The 27,611-nt window shown below is 35.5% G+C and overlaps 1 protein-coding gene across 2 annotated transcripts in view; it reads right to left on the bottom strand.

Moving 5' to 3' along the window:
* Positions 1-904: 904 nt before the first annotated feature.
* The window catches only part of RDX (radixin), a 94,075-nt gene continuing 67,368 nt past the window's right edge, over positions 905-27,611 (bottom strand). The window contains exons 14-15 of one of the 2 annotated variants that reach the window (XM_057552578.1): positions 27,112-27,272; positions 905-986 (exon numbers count right to left, since the gene is read on the bottom strand). In XM_057552578.1, coding sequence (XP_057408561.1) covers positions 920-986; positions 27,112-27,272 — 228 coding nt within the window. In that variant the 3' untranslated portion in view covers positions 905-919. Of the gene's footprint in view, positions 987-24,704; positions 27,273-27,611 lie in introns of those variants that run through there. The other variant, XM_057552577.1, reaches the window with a different exon arrangement.

Below are 27,611 nucleotides of genomic sequence, written 5' to 3'. Positions count from 1 at the left end.
CTAAAAGTTCCCCAGCCTAAGTGAAAATATATCACCATTTTTTCTATGTCACATGAAAAGAACCTAAAAAATAATATTGTTATAACAGACAGTTATTCCACATCTTAAAGTGTTATCTAAAATATATTCCCATACAGCTAGAGATTGGTTTATAGAATTGTGGGAGGTTTAATCAGCAAGTTGGGGGAACTCAAATGTACCATTCAAGATCTACAAATAAACCACATGGCTGTAGTTTTATTTAGAAATGGGATGGGTCGAAAAATCAATTAAAGAACTTTGAAACAACCTCTTATCATGGTAATCACGTTGATCAACAATTTTTAAGTATTTCCAAAGTGAGATCAATGCATAATACTAACCCGGCTTACGAACCTATTCTGGAATTTTTCTACTTAATACATAGGTATGGCACTTCATTTTTAAGTATAGCTGAACATTTTTTTAAATAAGAAAAACAAAAACCTTCCAGCAGCACACAAGTGTCATATGTGTGAGCCTGCACTATAATACTCTACATCAAGGGGGTTCTTTCACAAAGGTAAGAAAACAGTCTAAAGTAACATGTCTAATCAGCTCACCAAGATTATCGGTAAAATTTCATTTTAATAAACTCGATCTGACCTCAGTGGTCTTGATTGGCAAAGAGCCAAAGAGATGCAAACAAGTGAGAAAAAATCTGGAGGGGGTGGGATTAGGTGCTGTAGTGGTAGGGCTGGCTCTGGGTCAGCTCTTTTGACTGGCATTTCACTAGATGAAAGGCCCTGGGCTGTGGATTAACAGATTCAGGTTTTATGGGGTCCGGCCAGCATTTTTGCAGTGGAGAGGGTATGGCAGGTCTAATGGGAAGGTGGGCTAGCCCTGGTGAAGGCTGCCAGCTGTACTTACCCAGTGAGGGAGGGAACTTTCTTCCTAACTGTTACATTTGCTTTATACTGCTTTGGCAAGAACGCATCTGGAACAATGCATACAGTTTGGGTCCCCACCTTTTAAAAGAGACATCAAAAGGTTAGAAAGCATTTAGAACACAGAAGGAAGCCAAATATTGTAGTACAGAAGCCAGAAGCACCCTTGTCACCTTGCATTATGTAGAGCCTTTTAGGTAACCAAATTGCCATAGTAATCTCCTTCCTAATCTTTAACCTCTAACTTCTCTTTTTCACTTTTGAATCTCCACTATTACAATGTTGAAATAAGAATAACTTCAAATCTCCCTTTTAAAAAGATGCTAGAATTCTAATAGTTGCAGCAGCTCTGCACAAACTAGTCAGTTTCATAAGACTACCAGATCTCAAAGCCATCAAAATCTTTTTAAGTATTAAAGTAATGCTGAAGATCAGATTTTATATTTTGAGGTTCTCTCTTGATTAAAATATCTTTCAGGCACCAACCAGACTTAGGTACCAAAATACTTTGTGGTGCCTACTTTAAAATCAATACTTGCTATCTATGAATAAACAAAGGCTCAATATACTGTACCTGCCTACTAAGACTAGGGTAAGACAAACACACAATCAAAACCACCTCCCCTGCAGCCAGGTTAGCATTGCAGTGGCTAAAGAGATCAATTTCAGTCCTACTTTCTCTGTTCTGTCTTCATCAGCTGACTCACATAGCCCTTATGACATAGCCCTTAGAGACACCAAAGACAAAGTCACAATTAACTCCAAAAAGAAATTGCTAAACCAATGAAGCTTATACATGTGTTAGTTTTCTGCCTGGGGAGAATATTGTTTACAGTATTTTCTATGCTTGAGAGTTAAGCAGTTGGAAATGGTAATCTCTATCTTATAAATGGGTTATATATCAAAAGGGAATCTGTGGTGGGCTGTTTCCTATGGAAACCATGTTATAGATGATTAGTTTGGTTTCCAAGCAGTTTCATGCATAATGAAAAACTGAGTCTTGCAGCAAAATACAGCAGAACCCTCACATTTTGATAAAGGAACACAGAAACAATGAAACAAAGCAGTTTTATAATTTTTCCTTAATAGTGAACTTTGATGTTAAATGGGCAGAATTAATTAGAAGGTGATTAAGTAGTACTTGAATTTAAGAGAATTTTAAGTATTTTCAAGGCCTTTGAAGGTTAGCAGAGCTGGCACTTTATTGTACCAAATGTCATCCTAAAATGTATTGCTGTATCTTTTCCCCTAGTAACCAGCACTATTCTCATCATTCTTAACCATAATTGAGGTAGATTTACAGTACCCATAAAGGAACAAAAGGGGAGAGAGAAGAAAAAGGAAGGAAAAGAGAATGATTGGCATGAGTATACTGAAAAAAATTTGGAGGAGCAAGAGAAAGGAGGATGGGGGCGTAAAGTGAATAAATATTAAGGTACAAGAGAGAAAATAAAGTTAAATGAGGTGTTACAGTGATAACAGAGGAAACTACATGCATACAGTTGCCTAAAAGAAAGGCGGCAAAGAGACAGCATCAGAAATGTTGAAAGTTTGCCACCAGGTGGCGCCATGAAATTAAAATACCTCTAGAAAACAGCAACCCTTGTTGGAGGGGCGGTGAGTGGAAGATACATACAAATCAGAGGGGCAGGATATTCACAATACAGGTGACTCAGTGTTCGTGGACTGCCAAACCACAGGTTAGGACATACATCATATCAAGTTATCCCAGGAACGAAACTTGGTTTAATATTAGAAATATCTATTAATTCAATATGTTAACAGACAAAGAAGCACACACACATATTATCACAATATACACAGAATTTGCATTTGATAAATTTTAAACATCCTTTTTATTTTTAAAAAAACTCTTAGAAAAACAGGTGTATATATATAAAAGGAAGTTTCATTCACCTGATAAAGGTCATCTACCAAAAGAGCAAACATATGTCATGCCACATGTTAGAAGCATTCTTCTTAAATCAGAAATTAGGTGCACTTATGTTCAACATTGTACTGAAAGCTTTAGTTAAGTCAACTCAGTAAGATAAGGAAAAGAAGTAAGTTATATGGATTGAGAAGACAGACTAAGAACTGTATTAATTGCAGAAGATGACTATTTATGCAGAACGCCCAAAAGGCTTCACAAATTATGAGAAAAAATAAGAATTGAGCAAGGTTCTTAAATATAAGGTCAGCAAACAAAAATCAACTTCATTTTTATATACCAGCCACAAATAGTTTTAAAATTAACTACTAAAAAGATAGTAAAAATAAGATGCTTAATAATAAATCTAACAAAAGAAATAGATGGTCTAAATGGAAAAACCTAAACTTTACTGAGAAGTATTAAGGAAGACATAACTAAATGGAGAGATATTACATATTCATGACTAGGAATACTTAAATATTGTACAGATATAATTTTTTTCCAAATTAATCTATTAATACATTTCTATCAAAACAAGGTGGAGAAACTTTTAAAGAAAACAGGAAAAAAAAAAAGTCACTTCAAAGAGGAGACATGAAAGGCCCATAAATTTAAGAAAAATTCTGAACTATATTAGTAATCAAGACAATGCAAACTAATAGCGCATTTTAAACCTATCAAATTGGCAGAAAGTTAAAAAAAGCTAGTGGTATCAAGTGTGCTGAAGTCAGTGTGGGTATATCCTTCCTTTGGAAAACAAGTTGATGGTTACATAGGAAAGTTGAAATGCCCCTGTAACTGAACAACTCCCTTCTCTAGGTAGAGATACTGTTGCTCACACTACCAGGAAATATGTTCAAGAAGATTTCAGGCTATATTGTTTGTAAAATAAAAAATACTAGAAACAATCCAAGTGTCCATTATCAGGGGAGTGGATAAATTATAGTGCATTCATAAAACAGACACCCTCACAGCAGTGAAAATGAATGAACCACAGCTATATTCATCAAAATGGATGTGTGTGTGTGCATGTGTGTAATCAAAGTAGGTAAAGTTCATAGGCATGCAAAAAAAGACATTATATGGTGGGTACAAACAGTTAAAATCAAAGAAAAGGGAGACATGATAGAGGAGGAATACAGAACGCCAAAGTTACTGGCAATGTACTATTTTAAAAACTGATGCATGAGTACTTATTATATATATATTTACATGTATAATACTACATAAGAATATATACTATATATCATAACAGATTTCTTTATATTTCTCATAGGCACTGTTGTAAAACAATCTCTAGTTTGTAAATGTTTAAAACTTTCAGAAATTGATGGAGGAAAAATACTACAATAGACAGGGAAGTTATAAATTTTGTTCCAATTATCTTTGGTCTTTGAACCATTAGAATTTTGAAGGTCTCAAATCGTCTAGGTAGAGAAGTCAATAGCTACTCTAAGGACACTGAGCAAAAGAAGCAACTGTGTCATTCCCACAGTGTCTGACACCCTCATCTCTAAATAAGTGATTCTCAAAGCGTGGTCCCAGAACAGCAGCATTAGCCTCACCTGTTACAAATCCAAGTTCCTAGGCACCATGTAGACTTACTGAATCAGAAACTTCAGGAGGAGCCCTGCAATCTGCATTTTAACAAAGTCTGCAGGTGATAATGATGTATGCTAGCTTGAGAACCACTGCTAGAAGTTTCTCAAATGTGTAGGGAAATCTCTTCATTACTACAAAATAAGACCCCTCTACCATGAAATAAACAATCTAGACAGCTGAGAAAGCCACACCGCTGGCCCTTGGAAGAACGTAACTGTTTTTAAAATCCTTTAATTCAGAGGTCAGCAAACTATGGCTCATGGACCAAATCCAGCTCCCCATCTGTTTTTGTAAAGACCATGATTTAAAAATTAAAAGAAGGGCTTCCCTGGTGGCGCAGTGGTTGAGAGTCTGCCTGCCAATGCAGGGGACATGGGTTCGAGCCCTGGTCTGGGAAGATCCCACATGCTGCGGAGCAGCTGGGCCCGTGAGCCACAATTACTGAGCCTGCGCGTCTGGAGCCTGTGCTCCGCAACAAGAGAGGCCGCGATAGTGAGAGGCCCGCGCACCGCGATGAAGAGTGGCCCCCCGCTCGCCGCAACTAGAAAAAGCCCTCGCACAGAAACGAAGACCCAACACAGCCATAAATAGAAATAAATAAATCTAAAGAAAAAATCATTTAAAAAAAATTAAAAGAAGATAATTTTATGACATATAAAGCTGTATGAAAAAATAAAAAATAAAATAAAAGTGTATGAAAGTCGGATTTCAGTTCCATGAATGAAGTTTTACTGGAAGGCAGGCAGCCAGGCTCCTTCATTTACATACGCCCATGGCTGCTCTTGTGCCAAAACAGCAGGGCTGTGTACTTGTGACACAGACTATTCGGCACGCAAAGTTGAAAATATTTAATATCTGGACCTACTTTTACAGAAAAAGTTTGCCAACTCCTACTTTATTCAGTAATTACAATCTACTAACCTTGAAGCAAAATATAATCATAGTGATTTCCCCTTAAATGTACAATTTTCCTTTTAATTCCACAGGCAAAAATCTAGTAGTTTAAAAGAATTCTTAGGAAAGTCAAATCAGAACCATTTTCATCTACAAGGTAAATCGAATAACCCACACAGAGCATCTGGAGAATGTTGTTAATTATGCTACTTTCTCTCTGTCTTCAAATATTCTAATAAGTGACAAAAAAAAATGACTGGTGAATTTTAATGAAATACTCCATCACGTTTAGTTCTGAAAACTAGTTTAGCAATCTCCTCCACAGGCATTTCCCCAGGTGTTTCGCTTTAACTGTGAGCCTGTCTCAAGGCTGCACTGGGACTTATTTCTCAGGCCTCAAGCTGTGGCCACCTTCCTCCCTGGCTCTTTCCCAGGCTGAAACTCTCCAGGCAATCGGATCCTCAACCTCTTGAATTTTTTCTAGACCAAGTTCAGTTCTTACCACTGCAGTCCTGCTCACCAAATTTCTGAAATATTTTATTTAACATCTATTAACTAGCTCAAACAGCCTATTTCTATTCATATCCATCTTCACTTCTCAAATTGCATTTTTTTCTAGATTTCTAAGATCCCTTGAGCACTGACCCTTCATTTGATTTCGAGGGCTTTAACACTCAATAAAAAGAAAAGGATGCTTTCTCACCCCCACGGGCGTAAATCGTATATTTCAACTTCAAATCTTTAAGCTATACTCACCTTTTCCTGAAAATGAGAGCACTAAACTCTTCACAGTTTGGCGTTACTAGCCCACACCAAACAGTGGAATAAGCCTGGTCCCCAATTTGATGGGGTTTGATCTCCAGGTCACTGTTACTCTGTATTCAACATAATATTTAGAGCATTCTTCTTTGGCCTCTCAACTAATGAATACATTCACTTTAAGTTATGCAGACAAGAAAATCCTCCGAAGGGCACCGTCATGTAAACATGTCTCAATTGGAAAGTTGGCGTTTTGTAGTTTAAAAAAAAAGGGTGGGAGAAGATTTCAATTCAAAGAAACCCAAACCCAAATGCAGACTCTGCCACTATGGTGGCCTTTGGGCAGGTTACTGAGCTCTAAAATGGGATAGTGCACCTACCGCCAAGGACACCTGCAGCATTTATGATATCTTTGTACAGATTAGGAAAGTGTGTCCCTTCCTCCAGGCACAGGTGTGGTCCCAAGGTGCATGCTTGTCTGGTACACACTAAATTTGTATGTCTGTCCCTCCACTTCTGCCACTATGCTTGTGTGAGCTCCTTGAGATCTGGCTCCTTTCCAACTTCATCTGACAAACAACTCTCCCCTGGGCTCACTTAGCTCTGGACATACTGCCCTCCTTCCTGTTCCTTGAACCAGTAAGCCCTTTCTTGCCTCAAGGTCTTTGCATATGCTGTTCTCTCTACCTGGAATGCTTTAAAGCGAATCTTGTAAATTGGTGTCTAGTGGGCCACTTCCAGAGAGTAGATATATTGTTTGGCTTGCAAAACATTTTCTAAAATTTTTTAAATAGCTGACGTGTAAAATTTGAGAGATTTCACATAAAATTACATTTCTACTTAAATATTTAAAGCATTATCCTTTGGATGCTTTTTTTAAAAAGCTGTTTGCTGGCTTATCTTGGAAAATCAAAGTAGCACTGCTTTGAGGAGCTGCTGCCCTCTTTAGACAGGGCGTGAAGATTCCCCCACCAGGCCCAGTGTGCTCATTGGATCCTTCTGGGCATTTGCATTTGCCATCTTGATTTAAATTTAAAAACCTAGCCTTCTCTTTTTTCAGGTGGCAACTTATATGCCAGTTCCTCACAGAGACTTTTTCCGACCTTCCTATCCCCGATTATCATCCTATTTTCCCCAACTCAGTCCCTTGTTTCTTTCACAGCATTGATACAAATTTGCTGCTTTTATAGGTCAAAGATGGTTTAATATTAGCCATTTTACATGATTCAATCTAATACGATTCACAACTTTTAAATTATTCTGCATGTGTTTCATGACTTACCATAGAAAGTAAGCCCATTAATAAGGATCTAGTCTTCTTCACTATTATATTCTCAATGATTAGTAGGTACACAGTACCTGGAAGGTACTAGGCACTAAAATATATGGATGAATAAATGCAAGGACTCCTCCTACCAAAAGTTCCTTAGTAGCTCCAGAACATACACAAAACCCATTTTTACCTATCCTGAGGTACCTAGAAGTAGCCCAAGTTATAAGTGGACTTTCCTAACCCACAGCCCAAGGCAGTCCTACTATCCCCTGCTCAACTCTAGAGCTGGCTTTACGCCCAGACTTCATCAGCCTCTGCTTACATAGCTGACACCCCTGGTTCTAGCACTGGAAATTACTCCTAAGGTATGATTTTTTCCTGGAACCCCTGTGCAAACCAGCATTGAGACCACCATTGGACATCCACTGAGATGTTCCCTCAGCCCTAACAGGAAGCTGGGGGAAAATTGTATGTGTTCCTGAGATAACTGCTGACAATTGCAATAACCTCTACATCCTTGGAGATGTTAGCAAGGGGTCTGTTGTTCCCCAGATCTTTGTATGTATTGATATCTCTTGTCTACTTGTCTGTCACACTATATCTTAACTCTTCGTTTCTTCCTCTAGACTATGAATGTTTTAAAAAATTATTTATGAATCCTCAGGACCTAACTTCAAGTACTTAACAAGTGCTTAGTGAATGAAATTATTTGAATGGATTAAATCATTCAAATGCCACATGGTGCACCCCTAAAAGGTAAACATGCATACAGCTTTTCACTTACTGGTACAATCTAACGGACTGGAGCAGGGCTGTGGGGTGGGGTGCATGCCAGTGTCAGCTTCAGACATCTGGAGTTGACGGAGGACACTCCTAGAAAGAGCATTTTCCTGTTCTGTGTTTGTGGAAAACACTTCCCAGAAGATACTGTACAGTTAAGCTAAGCGAAAAACTAGTCTAACTCCAAAGAAATTGCTCTTTTCAATGATTTTCTTACTGCCAAAGCCAATGTACATTGAAACATTGTAACGGACCTGTTTCCTATGGCGTTGGTGGTCACCCAGGATGTTTAACTCTGCCCTGTTGTGTTTCTGCAGCTCTCTCCTGAACGTGAATCCCAATTCACGTTCCCAACTCCTCTTGCTTTGGCCAGCCCTTAAATGCTGGTGCTCACCAGGGCTCTGTACTAGCTGTTCTCTCCTTACACCTTCTCCTTGGGAACTCTTATGACATTCCATCAGCATTCCAAACTTAAAATTGTCCAAAAAAATCATCACAGGCACATCCACACCTGCTTCCCCTCATGATTCTCCAGTGTTTCATAGCACCACCTTCTGAATCTCAAAGCTTATACTTTCTCAATACAGACAGGTAGTTCCAGCACACTCCAAGTCTTTTTGTGCCTGAAGGTATTTGCATACATAGTTCCCGCTATCTGGATAGCCCTCCTATCTTTGCCCCTCACGCCCTCCCGCCATTAAGAATAACTCATTCTTAAAGGCTTGGCTTAGGAATCATCTCCTCCAGGAAGCCTTCCACCAAGATTAGATGCCTTCCTCTGAGCTCCCAGAATTCATCCACCTCATTCATTTAACAAAAAATATTGAGCTCTATCATGCACCAGGCATAGCTCGAGGCACTGAGCACATTTCATTGCACAAAACAGCAAAATTCCTGCCCTCATGAAGCTTACATTCCAGTGGGAGAAGACAGATAATAAACAATACAAATAGGTTAAAAAATATTAAAATATATATAAATATAAAATATATATTAAAATATTAAAAATATATATAGTGTGTTGGATAGTAAGTGCTATAAAGAAAAATAATTAAAAGACATGGGTAGGGAATACTGGGGAAAGTGTAATTTTAAATAGGGTAGTAAGGGAAGGCCACACTGAGGTGACATTTAAGCAAAATCCTGGAAGTGGCAAGGAAGTGCATCATAAAAATACCTGGGGAGAAAAAGGCATTCCAGGCTGATATAACAAGAGCACTGGCTAGTTTAGAGAATAACAAGGAAGCCAGTTGACCTCAATGCAGTGAGAAAAGGGGAAATCAGCAGATGAGGTCTGAGAGTGACAAGGAATCAGATGATCTTGGGCTCTGAATGACCACTGAGAAGGATACAGCTTTTACTGAGATGGAAAAGGTCTGGAGAATTTTTGAGCATGACAGGATCTGACTTACCTTTTTAAGGCTACTGTCTTCGTAGACTGTAGAATATCAAGAGAGGAATCCAGAAAACCCATCAGAAGGCTCTAGCAATAATACAAGCAATCCTGGTGTGTGGAACAGGGTGATAGCTGTGGAGGATGTATGAAATGGTCATTTTTTGAATATATTATATACTTTGAATGTTGGGCCAACAGGTTTGTGGTTGGATTGGGTGTGGGTTATGAGAGAAAAAGAAGAATCACATTACAGTCAAGGTTTGGGCCAGATCCACTGAAAGGAGGGAAGAAGAAGAGGAAGACTGAGACAGGAGCAAGTGGGCAGTGGGTGGGAGAAGACCTCAAGTTTGGTTTGACATAGCAAGTTTGAGATGCTTATTAGATATCAAAGTGGACATGTTAGGTAGATAGTTAGATATGCACATCTGGAGTTCAAGGTAGAGGGTTTTGGCTGGAGATTTGAGTTTTTAGCAACAACACTGGAGGAGGTCACTAAGGGAACCAAGTGTAGACGGGGCAGGCCTGGGCCTTGGCACACTCCAACATTAACAGGTTGAGGAGGGAACATTACTTACTCATACACACACATTATTTACTTTGTCTACTGGGAGTAGACCATGAACTCTTTACTGCTCAGGACAAACCATGTCTATTTTATCTCTACATACTTAGCACAGGGCCTGGCACACACTCAATAAACATATGCTGAGCAATACCATCTAAAGAGAATCACAAATAAAATCCTTAAAAGGCAAGAAGACATAAAAATTGGAATCCAAAGGACTGGAGTATAATTACTAATACCCACAATACTGACAGATGAACAAAAATAGTATGAAAAACAAAATGACAGAAGTTAATAAACACCTTTAATATGCCAAGCTGTAAACAAAGTATTCCATGTATAATTATTACAGTCAATGCTCATAAAATCAATAGTGTTACTCCCATTTAACAGATGAGGAAACTAAGGTTCAAAATGGCTGAGTGGCTTCCTAATGTCACACATCTAGAAAGTGGCCAGGCCACAATTCAAACCCAGATGCAATTAAGTCTACATCGTGCCGCTTCACGTCTATTCCAAACACTCTAAATGCCAGACTGCCTGTGTATCTAATGTGCTCTGGACTGATAAAACCTGGATCTAAGTATCTACTGTAAAAAACAAAAACAATGGCTGAAAAAGCAAGAGAATCTGGGAAATTATCCCTGAACCCTTAGAATGGGGATAACCATGGGCTGTGAAGTCTGTAATTTGATTTGACAATTTCTGAGTACGCCTGAAAACCTATGCAGAAACAGCAGGGATCAGAACTCAGTAGCACTAGGCAGCTGAAAGAGCAACAGAGAGATGGTGAACACTACAGACTGAGGACCTAGACTTTCTGAGCCTCTCCGGTACATCAGCTTAGAATTTACTGTGAATCTCAGGGAACAGAGGAAGAGAGGGAGACTGCAAACCACTAAGATCAGTGTTTCTTCTATCTGATTAACATGAAATATCATTAGCACTTTGAAACTAATTAGGCTGTACCCCCCAAAATATTTGGTGCCCAAGAAAATCACTTAAGAACCAAAAGTTTAGAGGTACAAGAGCAATATCTGATCTGAAAAGTGAGGTGTGAAATCAAAGGACATTTTCTTAAAGTCAGAAAGAAAGATCACATAAGATGAATTAAGTTGATCTACCTCCTTAAAAATCAAAGAAAACTTTGATATTCTTTGAAATAATTTTCCTGTTGCTTGGTGTCGTGGTCGAGTGTTTTGCAATGATCTGAGCTTGTCATTTTCCATTTTAATAAAAGTAAGCAAATGAAAACTCTACACTGAGGAAATGGTGGCACTCAAAGGAAATTAAAAACCAAAAAGCTACCAAAGTACCTTTAGAAAGGTACTGATTTCCTTCTTTTTTAAAAATAGCATTTTCCGATTATAAAATTTGAAGAAGTCAGAGAATTTTTATATACTGGCAGGTCTTTTACACTTGAGCCCTCAAAAGTGAAACATTAAGGCCATTATAGCTATGTCACCTTTTAAACCTGAAATACAGAAATCCAATTTATGAAAAGGAAAAGTGCCTACTTTTCTTATAAAGGTGCTTCAATAAGCACATACTACTATTTAAATTTTTAAAATGTAAAAAGTGTGCCTACATCATTTAAGTAAAAAAAAAAACTTCCTATATTTTAGGAATACCTAAATCTTATGTAAACTTATCTTATCTACTGGACTATAACACAATATCTTAAACAGGATAAAACAAAAGCAGTGTTTGTACAACAATACATGGCAGTATTGTATATAAAGCAAAGTAAAAATATAAATGTTCATCAGAAGTTAAGGGGCATCCACATAATTAAATACTGTGGTATTTTTGTACTTATATGTAATGATTTCCAAAATACACCATTCAGTGCAAGAAGCACAACACTGTGTATACAGAATGTTATACATTATGTAAACAACAAAAAGTATACAACATATGCATGCTTCTACATGTACAGGTAATTTCCAGGAGGCACAAGTTGAAAAAAATAGTTACCTTTGGGGAGAGCTGCAGGGCTAGAGGACAAAGCAAGGAGGCTTACTTTTTTGTGTTACCCTATTTTTATCTATTGAATTTTGTTTCATGTTCACTTATATTTTTTTTAATTCTAATGATTTAACCAAGTTTTTAAAAAATTACACTTCAGTCATAAAGTAGCTAAGTATGACCTAAAGCACCTTTAGTGTTTGGCAACTTCAACACATAACATGATAATTCTGGAAGCCAATGAAAAATATGCTTTTCTTAAAATAGCTATAATACCTAATTTCTAGTTTTTTAAAAACAACTTTCTTTATGCATAGCTGAAAGTTGTTTTTTTAATAAAAAAAGGGGGGACTCTGGCAATAACAGTTATTTTAATGCTTAAAATAATCTCCAGAGAAAATAACCAGGTACTTCCCTGGTGGTGCAGTTGGATAAGACTCCATGCGCCCCATGCTGGGGGCCCGGGTTCGATCCCTGGTCAGGGAACTAGATCCCGCATGCATGCTGCAGCTAAGAGTTTGCATGCCGCAACTAAGGAGCTGGCGAGCGCAACTAAGGAGCCCGTCTGCCACAACTAAGACCCAGTGCAACCAAATAAATAAATAAATAAATATTTAAAAAAGAAAGAAAGAAAGAAAATAACCAAAGGGGAAAAAACCAATCCTTAAATATCCCAGTTTTCTGAAGCTTTGCTATGATACAAACTATTGCTATATACATTTACAAAAATCAACATAGACAATTAACCAGTGTCTGAGAAGGAAATTCTACCTGTCCTGTTTGAGGTAATGGGTATCCTGATATTTACTTAAAGTAAAAAAATAATTTATAGTAAAAAAATGGTAAACTTAGTGGCAAGTTAAATAAGTAATTAACAAAACGGTTATAAGAAAACTTTAATATTAAATTACGTTTTAATACTGGCTATTCTAATATAAACCATTATTATTAAGGTTGCTTACATTCAATAAATTCTATTATAAGAAAACCAGACACGTTGATATTAAAGAAAATGCAATTCCTTAGTGGCAGAGAACCAAGTTAACATTAGCTAGCCTACCTAGTTATTAACTTATAACTTTGATGCTCCCCAGCAGCTGTAATTTTACAAATGAAGAAAATATTTCCCAGCCTCATTAATCACATCAATATCATGCTTCTTTGTATGTTAATTAGCACCTACTAATAACCTCTCATTTTAACTCCTGAACATTTTATCTCAATTTTTCTTTTGGTTTTTACTACTTTTACTTTCTGTACCTTAATTTGAGTCCACGTCCCAAGTCCCTAACTACAATTTCCTTGACACAGTCACAGGGTCACATCTATCTCTCGTAACTCTACCAGTGCTTTGCATAAATAGCAACTGCTCTGTAAATCACTGGAAGAAGGACTGCATCTATGTATGCATATGTATGTAGGTATTAATCATATTACTTTACGGAAAATAATCCATGCCTCCTCATTTCCCATTCAGCTTTCCTTTCATAGTATCATTAAACTGAAAACCTCTTAAATTTGTAATGACTAAGAACTAAGGCATAATTGCTCAAAAATAAGGTAGTGGAGAACATTTTCCTACCTGTATACATCACATCAGTAATCTAGAAGACATACTGGTTTCCAGTCTTCCTAATGCTTGAGAATATTCCTAAAACATTAATGCCAATAATCTCCTCTAAAGATGAAACTATTTCTCCAATGGATATATTTTCTATACATTTTGATGCAAAGCCTTTGATACAGCCTATGTACCCCCAATTTATTATAAACATTCTTAAAACATCAGCTTATACTGAAATGTAATGTGGCCCAGCACATTAAACTAGATTATAAATTATTCAGATGGTTAGGTTCTGGGTTCTATGAAATTAGTTTTATACTGTTTGGTACTCTAGTTTTTACAAAATGGAGGTATTCTCTTAAGGTATTTTAAGAATACATATAAACTGCTAAATAGTAGTGATTTGATTTGATTTTGCCCCTACCAACAAAAACATTTTTCATACTTATAATCAACTACTTTTTAAAGATTTTAATATTTCTTGAAAAAATGATAGTTTAATCAATGTAAAAGTGCTAAGAAACTAAAATGTGCTATCATGCCGTACATTTGCAAACATTAAAGAATTTAAAAGAAAGTAAACAGATCTTTGATTATGATTTCCTTTTGCATACACTGATTTTGTCTTTTGAAAGAAAGTACTTTTAAAACACACAAATTAAGAAGTTGCAAAATTCTACATTTAATCTACATACCAATGATAAACCACCTTATTTTAAAGTTAGTGGGGAGGAAAACCATCCACCTGTAACTTAGATTACCTAAAAATCATATACGTATATTCAAAAATTTTATGGCCTAAAAATTGAGAAGTATATTGTATTAAGAATGTCTGAGGAAAACAAGCAAAAATAAGGGAAAAAAAAAAACCTAACATATCATTTGGGCATAAGTACATGAATCAAATCTAGCAAGAAAGTTAAGTTGATGAGCATAATCAAACGATTCTCAACTTAAAAAACCTACAGAAATTTCCAAAGTAATTTGTTCAAAGCTGTCACAGCCAGTGAATAGTTAATTGTGTGTATATATTCTGAGATAATCTCATTGAGCTGTGTTTTGATTAATATAACCCCTTCACAATGATCTGAAAGAACTTTTTTTCCCTAACCCTTTAAAACCTATTTCAAAAAACCCTTCAACTTTCTTCCAGTCACTACATTATTAGAATCATCTGAGAGCAAAAGGATTTTGATAGAACTGTTGTAAGCACACTCTGCAGTAACAGTTTTTCAACTATAAACAAGTATTAATAATTCAAAAGTACATGGATATTAACATTTGGTCATCGCATTTTAGTGAAACAATGAATACAATTTAGATTCCAGATTCTAAATGTCTGTCTCTGATTCCAGAGAAATGCTCTGAAACAGACAATTAATTCAGAACTATGAAACTGCTTATAAAACTAGAGCACAAGAGAGTACAATGACCTGCAATTAGAACTCAGAATCAAATCCATTTGTTCTTGGGTGTCTTTAATTTCTAGTTCTCTTTTTGTGCCGCTAAAGAACCCATTCTTAAAAGGTCACAGATAAAACAGAGGTCTTAACTGTCCCCAAAAGAGGTCATTTGGAAAATAAGCAGAAGGAAAAACATTACTACATATAGCGAACATGAGAGCAAAATACATCTAGATATTTCCTTTAAATACTCAGAAGGTAGTAAGATCATTCCCATGACCACAGCTTTTCTTCAGGCTAATTACATTATAGCACTTTCTAGTATACTTTACATAGCAGCATGAATTTTCCTTTGGAGCAAAGTTTAGTTATTATTCCCTTTTGTAACTGTATTCCCAAAGGCACCAGATGTCTTCAAATCAAACTAAACCACCTCAGCAGAGGATTAAAGGCTCCATAAATTCCTGACCCAACCTACCCTAGCTTTATCATCCTGCAGTCAATACACAGGAAATTACATTTTCTATTGTAGTCAAGACAGTGTACTTTTCATCTCTCTAGACTTCGACCATTGTACATAATCTCTCTTCTGTCTCTTTAAAAACCACAAGACTAAAAGCACAGGCAACAAAAGAAAAACAGATAAATTAAACTTCATCAAAATTAAAAACTTGTGCATCAAAGGATACTATCAATAGAATAAAAAGGCAACTCACAGAATGGAAGAATGTTTGCAATTCACGTATCTGATAAGGGACTAACATCCATAACATACAAAGAACTCCTACAATTCAACAGAAAACAATTTTAAAATGGTCAAAACATGAATATACACTTCAGCAAATAAGATACAAATGGTGAATAAGCATATGAAAAGATGTTCAACAACAGAGAGAAATGCATCATAGGGAAATGCAAATCAAAACCAAAATGAGATACCAGTTCACCCACTTGGATGGCTATTATCAAAAACAAACAATAAAGGGACTTCCCTGGTGGTCCAGTGGTTAGGACTCAGCCACTGCTATGGCCCGGGTTCAATCCCTGGTCGGGGAACTAAGATCCCACAAGTGGCACAGCCAAAAAACAAACAAACAAACAAGCAAACAAAAAATAAAAATTGTTGGTGAGGATGTGGAGAAATTGGCACCTTTATGCATTGCTGGTGGGAATAATGCAGTTGCTGAGAAAGACAGTATTGACAGTTCTTCAGAAAATTAAACACAGAATTACCACATGATTCAGCAATTCCATTTCTCGGTATATACTGAAGAACTGAAAGCAGTAACTCGAACAGATACTTGTACACCAATGTACATAATAGCAGCATTGTTCACAATAGTCAAAATGTGGAAATAATCCAAATGGCCATTAACCAATGAATGGATAAGAAAATGCGGTATATACATACAACTGAATATTATTTTATCCTTAAAAAAAAAAAAGAAAAAAAAAACTCTGATACGTCCTATAATGTGGCTGAACCTGAAAAACATTGTTACGTGAAATAAGTTAGACACAAAAGGACAAATATAGGAGTCAGTCCACTTATATGAGGTACCTAGAATTGTCAAATTCAAAGGCACAGAAATTAGGATAGTGGTCACCAGAGACTGGGAAGAGGGAGGAATGGGGAGTTAGTATTTAATGGGTAAAGAGAATCTGTTTGGGATGATGAAATGTTCTGGAGATGGATAGTAGTGATGGTTGCACAACAATGTGAATATACTTAATGTCACTGAACACTTGAAAATGGCTAAAATGGTAATGTGAATATACTTAATGTCACTGAACACCTGAAAATGGTTAAAATGGTAAATCTTACATATATTTTAACACAATACAGTAATGAAGATTCAACTGAAATCTCCCAACTCCACTGAACTTCACAGTATTTAATACGGATTACTAATTACTATATACTGCCTGGTTTGTCAATTGGGTATAAAATGAGTCTTTCTATAAAGTTAGAAAAACTTCTAAATTAGGCACTTTATTTTTTAGGATATCTTTAAATATTGATCAGAGTTTAAAATTTGACCTATAAAATGAAAATTAAGCAATTTATCTGAGAACAAGCATACTTGAGAAACTGTGTTGTGTATTCTTATTCTCTACCAGTTGCTTATTTTCCTCTATTGCTCTTTATGTTGTAGTAGTCTCCTTCATGACATAGTGTATCATTTTATCCAAATTAGCTAAAATTTAAAAGCAAATAATTACATAAATGGAATGATGGCATATAAGACTCAAATGCTAGATCTGAATTACATAGACTTTTCAGTATAAACAAAAGGAAAGGGAGGGAGAAGGTAGTACTACTGCCTTAAGAGTCTAAGACATACTTGCATTTCTAGGTCTAAAACAAAAGGTAAAACATTTTAATTTAAGTTGCAAAAAGTTAAGGGCTATCACGGCATACATTGTAACACAGGGCAAGAAGAATTTGATATAACAAATCCACATTTTATCAAAAGGAATTTTTCCAAGGATTATTACATAAATCTCAGAAATTCTGATCCCATGTTACCAAGATGGACATTTAGCTATATAGACTTATTAAAGATAAACTAAAACCAGTAAACTACTTTTAGGAGCAAACTAAATGACATGCATAATTACCAAAGCAAACCTAAATTTTAAAAATGTTCATTAAATATAAGTGAACAATTAAAACAGAGTAATAAATTACAAGGATGGAAGCAACTGACTAGATATAAGCACGGAGGAATCTGGGCATACAAATAACATGAATCAACAAAATGTGTTGCCATCTTAAAAGAAATCTACTGTAACAGATTATTGCAAATGATCCAAGAGCTAAGATAAATATTTTAAGTTTCACATTTTAAGATAGTCCAAAACAAAGGGTCACAGTCATTCTAATCTTGCTTCTATATCCTAGAATATAGCACATACTTAATAAAAGTGTATTGGCTAAATGAAGGTCATTAAATAAGAACCTGGAACCGTTAGTAGCTAGGGAACTCGAGCCAAATATAAACCTAAATTTAAAACATGTGCCATGGGGTAATTATTTTAGTCACAATCGATAACCTTAAAATTTTGTGAGGAATAATGATGGATAGATACTTCAACTCCTAAAGCAGCATATGTAAGCTCAAATCAGAAAACTCTTGTTATCACAGTTGAAGAGAGGTTGAAATATTGAGGCAACAAAGCAAGAAGTCATCATCTTTCCAGAGGGAAAACAGCAGCTCTTAAAATCACTAAAGATGGAGATATTAAGAAATAGGTCCAAGAGGGCAGACAGCAGAAGCAAGAAGAACTACAATCCTGCAGCCTGTAGAACAAAAACCACATTCAAAGAAAGATAGACAAGATGAAAAGACAGAGGGCTATGTACCAGATGAAGGAACAAGATAAAACCCCAGAAAAACAACTCAATGAAGTGGAGATAGGCAACCTTCCAGAAAAAGAATTCAGAATAATGATAGTGAAGATGATCCAGGACCTCGGAAAAAGAATGGAGGCAAAGATGGAGAAGATTCAAGAAATGTTAAACAAAGACCTAGAAGAATTAAAGAACAAACAAACAGAGATGAACAATACAATAACTGAAATGAAAACTACACTAGAAGGAATCAAAAGCAGAATAACTGAGGAAGAAGAATGGATAAGTGACCTAGAAGACAGAATGGTGGAATTCACTGCTGTGGAACAGAATAAAGAAAAAAGAATGAAAAGAAATGAAGACAGCCTAAGAGACCTCTGGGACAACATTAAACACAACAACATTCGAATTATAGGGGTCCCAGAAGGAGAAGAGAGAGAGAAAGGACCAGAGAAAATATTTGAAGAGATTATAGTCGAAAACTTCCCTAACATGGGAAAGGAAATAGCCACCCAAGTCCAGGAAGCGCAGCAAGTTCCATACAGGATAAACGCAAGAAGAAACACGCCGAGACACATAGTAATCAAACTGGCAAAAATTAAAGACAAATAAAAATTATTGAAAGCAGCAAGTGAAAAACAACAAATAACATACAAGTGAACTCCCATAAGGTTAACAGCTGATTTCTCAGCAGAAGCTCTACAAGCCAGAAGGGAGTGGCATGATATACTTAAAGCGATGAAAGGGAAGAATCTACAACCAAGATTACTCTACCCGGCAAGAATCTCATTCAGATTCGATGGAGAAATCAAAAGCTTTACAGACAAGCAAACGCTAAGAGAATTCAGCACCACCAAACCAGCTCTACAACAAATGCTAAAGGAACTTCTCTAAGTGGGAAACACAAAAGAAGAAAAGGACCTACAAAAACAAACCCAAAACAATTAAGAAAATGGTCATAAGAACATACATATCGATAATTACCTTAAACGTGAATGGATTAAATGCTCCAACCAAAAGACAAAGACTGGCTGAATGGATACAAAAACAAGACCCATATATATGCTGTCTACAAGAGACCCACTTCAGACCTAGGGACACATACGGACTGAAAGTGAGGGGATGGAAAAAGATATTCCATGCAAATGGAAATCAAAAGAAAGCTGGAGTAGCTATACTCATATCAGATAAAATAGACTTTAAAATAAAGAATGTTACAAGAGACAAGAAAGGACACTACATAATGATCAAGGGATCAATCCAAGAAGAAGATATAACAATGATAAATATACATGCACCCAACACAGGAGTACCTCAATACATAAGGCAACTGCTAACAGCTATAAAAGAGGAAATCGACAGTAACACAATAATAGTGGGGGACTTTAACACCTCACTTACACCAAAGGACAGATCATCCAAAATGAAAATAAATAAGGAAACAGAAGCTTTAAATGACACAATAGACCAGATAGATTTAATTGATATTCATAGGACATTCCATCCAAAAACAGCAGATTACACGTTCTTCTCAAGTGTGCATGGAACATTCTCCAAGATAGATTACATCTTGCGTCACAAATCAAGCCTCAGTAAATTTAAGAAAACTGAAATCATATCAAGCATCTTTTCTGACCACAACGCTACGAGATCAGAAATCAATTACACGGAAAAGAACATAAAAAACACAAACACATGGAGGCTAAACAAAATGTTACTAGATAACCAGGAGATCACTGAAGAAATCAAAGAGGAAATCAAAAAATACCTAGAGACAAATGACAATGAAAACACGATGATCCAAAACCTATGGGATGCAGCAAAAGCAGTTCTAAGAGGGAAGTTTATAGCTATACAAGCCTACCTCAAGAAATAAGAAAAATCTCAAATGAACAATCTAACCTTACACCTAAAGGAACTGGAGAAAGAAGAACAAACAAAACCCAAAGTTAGCAGTTGGAAAGAAATCATAAAGATCAGAGCAGAAATAAATGAAATAGAAACAAAGAAAACAATAGCAAAGATCAATAAAACTAAAACCTGGTTCTTTGAGAAGATAAACAAAGTTGATAAACCATTAGCCACACTCATCAAGAAAAAGAGGGAGAGGACTCAAATCAATAAAATTAGAAATGAAAAAGGAGAAGTTACAACAGACACCGCAGAAATACAAAGCATCCTAAGAGACTACTACAAGCAACTCTATGCCAATGAAATGGACAACCGGGAAGAAATGGACAAATTCTTAGAAAGGTATAACCTTCCAAGACTGAAACAAGAAGAAATAGAAAATATGAACAAACCAATCACAAGTAATGAAATTGAAACTGTGATTAAAAATCTTCCAACAAACAAAAGTCCAGGACCAGATGGCTTTACAGGTGAATTCTATCAAACATTTAGACAAGAGCTAACACCAATCCTTCTCAAACTCTTCCAAAAAATTGCAGGGGAAGGAACACTCCCAAACACATGCTATGAGGCCACCATCACCCTGATACCAAAACCAGACAACGATACTACAAAAAAAGAAAATTACAGACCAATATCACTGATGAATATACATGCAAAAATCCTCAACAAAATACTAGCAAACAGAATCCAACAACACATTAAAAGGATCATACACCATGATCAAGTGGGATTTATCCCAGGTATACAAGGATTCTTCAATATATGCAAATCAATCAATGTGATACACCATATTAACAAATTGAAGAAGAAAAACCATATGATCATCTCAATAGATGCAGAAAAAGCTTTTGACAAAATTCAACACCCATTTATGATAAAAACTCTCCAGAAAGTGGGCACAAAGGGAACTTACCTCAACATAATAAAGGCCATATACGACAAACCCACAGCAAACATCATTCTCAACTGTGAAAAACTGAAAGCATTTCCTCTAAGATCAGGAACACGACAAGGATGTCCACTCTTGCCACTATTATTCAACATAGTTTTAGAAGTCCTAGCCACAGCAATCAGAGAAGAAAAAGAAATAAAAGGAATACAAATTGGAGAAAAAGAAGTAAAGCTGTCACTGTTTGCAGATGACATGATACTATACATAGAGAATCCTAAAGATGCCACCAGAAAACTACTAGAGCTAATTAATGAATTTGGTAAAGTTGCAGGATACAAAATTAATGCACAGAAATCTCTTGCATTCCTATACACTAATGATGAAAAATCTGAAAGAGAAATTAAGGAAACACTCCCATTTACCATTGCAACAAAAATAAAATACCTAGGAATAAACCTACCTAGGGAGACAAAAGACCTGTATGCAGAAAACTATAAGGCACTGATGAAAGAAATTGAAGACAATACCAACAGATGGAAAGATATACCATGTTCTTGGATTGGAAGAACCAGCACTGTGAAAATGACTATACTACCCAAAGCAATCTACAGATTCAATGCAATCCCTATCAAATTACCAATGGCAATTTTTACGGAACTAGAACAAAAAATCTTAAAATTTGTATGGAGACACAAAAGACTCTGAATAGCCAAAGCAGTCTTGAGGGAAAAAAAACGGAGCTGGAGGAATCAGACTCCCTGACTTCAGACTATACTACAACGCTACAGTAATCAAGACAATATGGTACTGGCACAAAAACAGAAACATAGATCAATGGAACAAGATAGAAAGCCCAGAGATCAACCCACACACCTATGGTCAACTAGTCTATGACAAACGAGGCAAGGATATACAATGGAGAAAAGACAGTCTCTTCAATAAGTGGTGCTGGGAAAACTGGACAGCTACATGTAAAAGAATGAAATTAGAACACTCCCTAACACCATATACAAAAATAAATTCAAAATGGATTAGAGACCTAATCATAAGACCAGACACTATAAAACTCTTAGAGGAAAACATAGGAAGAACACTCTTTGACATTAATCACAGCAACATCTTTTTTGATCCACCTCTTAGAGTAATGGAAATAAAAATAAACAAATGGGACCTAATGAAACTTCAAAGCTCTTGCACAGCAAAGGAAACCATAAAGAAGATGAAAAGACAACCCTCAGAATGGGAGAAAACATTTGCAAATGAATCAATGGACAAAGGATTATTCTCCAAAATATATAATTAGCTCATGCAGCTCAATATTAAAAAAAAAACAACCCAATCCAAAAATGGGCAGAAGACCTAAATAGACATTTCTCCAAAGAAGACATACAGATGGCCAAGAAGCACATGAAAAGCTGCTCAACATCACTAATTATTAGAGAAATGCAAATCAAAACTACAATGAGGTATCACCTCACACCAGTTAGAATGGGCACCATCAGAAAATCTACAAACAACAAATGCTGGAGAGGGTGTGGGGAAAAGGGAACCCTCTTGCACTGTTGGTGGGAATGTAAATTGATACAGCCAGTATGAAGAACAGTATGGAGGTTCCTTAAAAAACTAAAAATAGGATTACCATATGATCCAGCAATCCCACTACTGGGGATATACCCAGAGAAAACCATAATTCAAAAAGACACATGCACTCCAATGTTCATTGCAGCACTATTTACAATAGCCAGGTCATGGAAGCAACCTAAATGCCCATCGACAGACGAATGGATAAAGATGTGGTACATATATACAATGGAATATTACTCAGCCATAAAAAGGAACGAAATTGGGTCATTTGTTGAGACGTGGATGGATCCAGAGACTGTCATACAGAGTGAAGTAAGTTAGAAAGAGAAAAACAAATATCATATATTAACGCATGTATGTGGAACCTAGAAAAATTGTACAGATGAACCGGTTTTCGGGGCAGAAGTTGAGACACAGATGTAGAGAACAAATGTATGGACACCAATGGGGGAAAGCCGCGGGGGGTGGGGGTGGGGATGGTGGTGTGATAAATTGGGTGATTGGGATTGACATGTATACACTGATGTGTATAAAATTGATGACTAATAAGAACCTGCTGTATAAAAAGTAAAATAAAATTAAATTAAAAAAAAAAAAAAGAAATAGGTCCACTAGGAAAAAATGGGAATTAAGATTATTTAATTGGAAAGGTCAAGGATGGGAAGGTGATAAGCTTTAATATATGAAACACGATCGTGAGCCAATTTTTCCTTGCGAACAGTGTAGAATATGAAGTCATACTGCCTTGACATTTTATGAAGTTATCATATCTGCTGAATCACTGTGCTTTTGAAATGTACTAGAATATTGTCATTCTACATGATAAACCACACTAGAACATTTAATAGATTATCTCCTAGTTAAAAAAAGAATGAAGTACAGAATAAGAAAAGCTAAAGTTCTGTTCATTTAGAACTTAAAGAAGAGAGGACTGTCTACCAGTGTAGTTCCATATTTAAATGTTTCCCCTTATTCTTATTAAAGATATCTAAGCTTGGGTTTACTAATCAGTTCACTAAATTAATGCTAAAGGCAGTAATTCCTATACTTCAGTTTTAAGTTATAGATTTTAAAAGACTATTTTCATTATGCATACATAAAATGGGATACTGTGGGATCTAAAAAATCTTTTATCTTCAATTCTAAAAATATCACCAATCAACAGGTAATAAGAACTGAGACAGAAAGTGATGTGCATTTTTTATTTTTAATCACAGCACTAACATTGGAACTCTTTCCAATGATAACCAGGAGTGTGTTCCAATACAGTGTAAGCTAACTTTCTAAGTGGTAATTCTAGTTCTTAAAAAAAGAACTCTAATTAGACATAAAGCAAAATCTTATACAAAATTCCCTTTTCTTTTCTAACAGGACCAGAATAAAGAGATCACCACCTGTCTTTGAGAATAGAAATAATAAAGTGACAGTTAAATATTACTATAAACTGAGAAGACAACTGGCTTTTACTATGCTTAGAACAGATTTATCACTTGTTATTTAAGAAGAATAATCTTTGTGATAAAAATTAGTAAGAAGCACTTAGTATACAGTTCTTTAAGGAACATTAGCATTTTAATAGTGAGATTAATCAAGGACAATGAAACTGTTTCTTCCTTAGGAAAACTAAACACTCACTATACAAGAAAAGCAATGACTAGAAATCTTAAATGATTTTCTATTATGAAGAGAGTCGATTTAATTTAATGATTTAACTTTTCTGGAGAATTATCACTATTACTTCCATACCAAAAGGGATGTATAATTTGGGGGAAAGAGTAAATGTATGAGGATTCTGAACTTTTTCCTATCCACTTCTCGTTTTTAAGATGTAATGATTTATGGATCTAATAGAGATTATAATATTCAGGAAATATACAAGAAATCCATGTTAAATAACAACAGTGAAGCATGAAGGCATGAGCTTTTGTCACTTTATTGTTAACCAATGAATGTTATCCAAAATTATAGATGTAACTTAATTGTACAACACAAAATTATGCTAATGGTAAAAGCCTGCTGGAACTTACCAAATACTCATTAATATATTTTTACATTGCTATATGAACATGTGCTTCTCAAATGCTAATAATAAAAGTTATATTTGGTTTAATGAAAACCCATATTGCAAATAGTTGTTCCTGTTTAGAAAAATTCACACAGCTTTAAAAATGGATTAAATCCATTTTAATTCTAATCTACAAATAGATTATAAACAGCAAATATAACTGGTAATTTTTCAACACTGGTATCAAACTCATGTAGGAATGGTAGTGCACACAATTCAAAATGAAGCAAATTAACAAAATTCCAATAAAAATCCAAGTTTTCACCTATTATGGCAATTGCTTTAATGCTTTGGAAGAGTGAGCACATGCTTTAAACCATGAATAGTAGGGCTTATCATCTATTCCTCTAATGTGCTGCAAGGAGAAATGTCCTCTTCCACAGTGTTTTGAATCATGTGCACAACCACCGTACAACAGTCACTTCAAGGTTAACCAGTTATCTTTTGTCCTACTAAATCCAAAAAATATATTAAATGCAACCTTTCCTTTTCATAATGTCTGCCCAGATTAATCCTTTTAAAGTCAGCAAAATCAAAAAAGCACAGAGATATTTTCAGACACAACTTGAATCTATTGTGCATGAAAAATGTCTAACAAAATGGCAATTTTAATAGATAAATGTAAATTTGAATGCATAATACCAAATGGAAAGTAGCTGAACCACACAGAGAAAACAAGGCTTTCCTTATCTCCAAATCTAAATGTTTTATAATAAAGAAAATGTTAGAACCTGTGAATATTGAACATCTTTCAAACTAGAAAGATTTCTTTGTAAAACATAACTGAAATTAATATAACCTATAAAATTATAATTTCTAAAATAGAATTAACTAACCAAATTTAAGTATTTTTAGTTAGATTGAAAAAAATAAGCACAATGATTTAGAAACCAAATATGCTAAAATGATTATGTAATAATTACATCAAGAAATGAAGGTACGAACATTCGTCGTCATATGCTACAAGGGCAATCTCTCTCTCTCAAACACACACACACACACACACACACACACACACACACACTTCCTTAGACATACAACACCCCTCCAAGAAGACAGTATACCAGTGAGCGCTAACAATTTTAATACAAATCAAAAAGGCAGTTAAAATTTAGCACTCTGAGATATTCTGAAGGAAAAGGAAATCTCAAAAATATTCCTTCATGATTGACAGTATCACTATGTATAAACATATAGCTTACACACTTCACTGTGTTTGAACAACCAGTCATCGCAGGTATAGTAGTGAGGTAGTATTACTGTCCCCTCCTCGGGACTGCTGTTTTCATATGCTGCCCTTCTAGCAAGGTCCAGGGTTTTATTAATGATGATAATCAATTACCAACAAATGTGCTTTTTCTTTTATTAAACATCTGTTTTTCTAAATCAATCTATGAAAGAATCTTTCAGAGACAACTGTTATTTGCAGTAGTGTTTCATCAATAAACTTTCCTAGGGAACTACTTACTACCTGCTGTCTATACCTTTGTAAGATCAGTGGGCAAAGAAAACCAAATGATGACAGGAGATGAAACACCAATCAATTCAGCTGTCAAAGATGACCGTAATTAAGTAAGCAAATAACAAATATCCAATAATGTTATTAAGTTGGGATTTAAAAAATTAACCACTAGCTGTACACTACACTATTAAACATTCTAATCCTTTTCATGATTCACAGCCATCTTCTACACAATGATCAAAGACTGTCCACCGTGCCACCTATGCTCGTTTTAATCACTGCCAATGATCTGTATAGTGGCAGCGCTGTGGTTACAGGGCATATCAAGGTATGAGAAGTACACACTGAGAAAACATGAATGAGAGAGAATATGGAAATACATGCAGGTAAAATATGGAAGAAGAAAAAACAGAGTGCCCTACCTAAACACTCATTAAGTCACCACCATCCTTTAAAATGTACAAAGTGCTTAAATCATACATACACATTTGTCAGACATGGTAATTAGTGTTAATCTTCAACAGAAAAAAAAAAAATGGAAAATGAAAAATGTGAAAAAGGAGGTGATGGAACACCGTTCTCCATTCCCTGGCCCAAAAGAAAAAGAAAACCAAGCATGATATCACACTGTCTTAATGTTGAAAAGCTCCCCTTAAATGTCTTTTAGCTACCACAGTCAAACTGGTGTAAGTGCTTTGGCAAGGTGAGATGCATTCCATCACATCTGCAAAGGCCTGCTTTTCTCTGTTGGTGGTTCAGCTTATGAAGAACATGTATGCAAAATTAACAGCTCTCACATTGCTTCAAACTCATCAATACGTTGCTTTGTATTGCCTTGCCGAATCTGTCGCAGAGTCTTGTACTTATCACGGCCTGCTTTAACATTCTCAGCATGAAGAACATCATTTTGTGTTTTCTTGGTTTCATCTCTGGCTTGGGCTAATTCTGAACTTAATGCCTATGTTTAAAAAATAAAAAGTATGACCATTATTAACTTTTCTTTTTAGATTTTAAAAACCTATGGAAGAGGTTTAAAGACACAAAATACATATATAACAAATCTCTGACTTTTTAGTATATTAAAATTTCCACTGTGAAATCTTTTTCTTTAAAGTATTTATGTTTGTTGTACTTTTAGTAATGGTGGGGGGTAGTGGTTAGAGAGGAATACCCATGGCCTTTCATTTCTACACTCCGCATGATGATTTTGTGTATTATTCTAAATTTCCTTAAACTTTCTCATCTAATACTTGAAATGACTTACAAAAGGTTCAATATAGCTGTTATTGAATGTTAC

The sequence above is a fragment of the Balaenoptera acutorostrata genome, chromosome 9, assembly GCF_949987535.1.
Source record: "Balaenoptera acutorostrata chromosome 9, mBalAcu1.1, whole genome shotgun sequence".
NCBI classification, from domain to species: Eukaryota; Metazoa; Chordata; class Mammalia; order Artiodactyla; family Balaenopteridae; genus Balaenoptera; species Balaenoptera acutorostrata.
The sequence above is the reverse complement of the archived record's forward strand: the minus strand, read 5'-3'. Positions and strand labels throughout refer to the sequence as shown.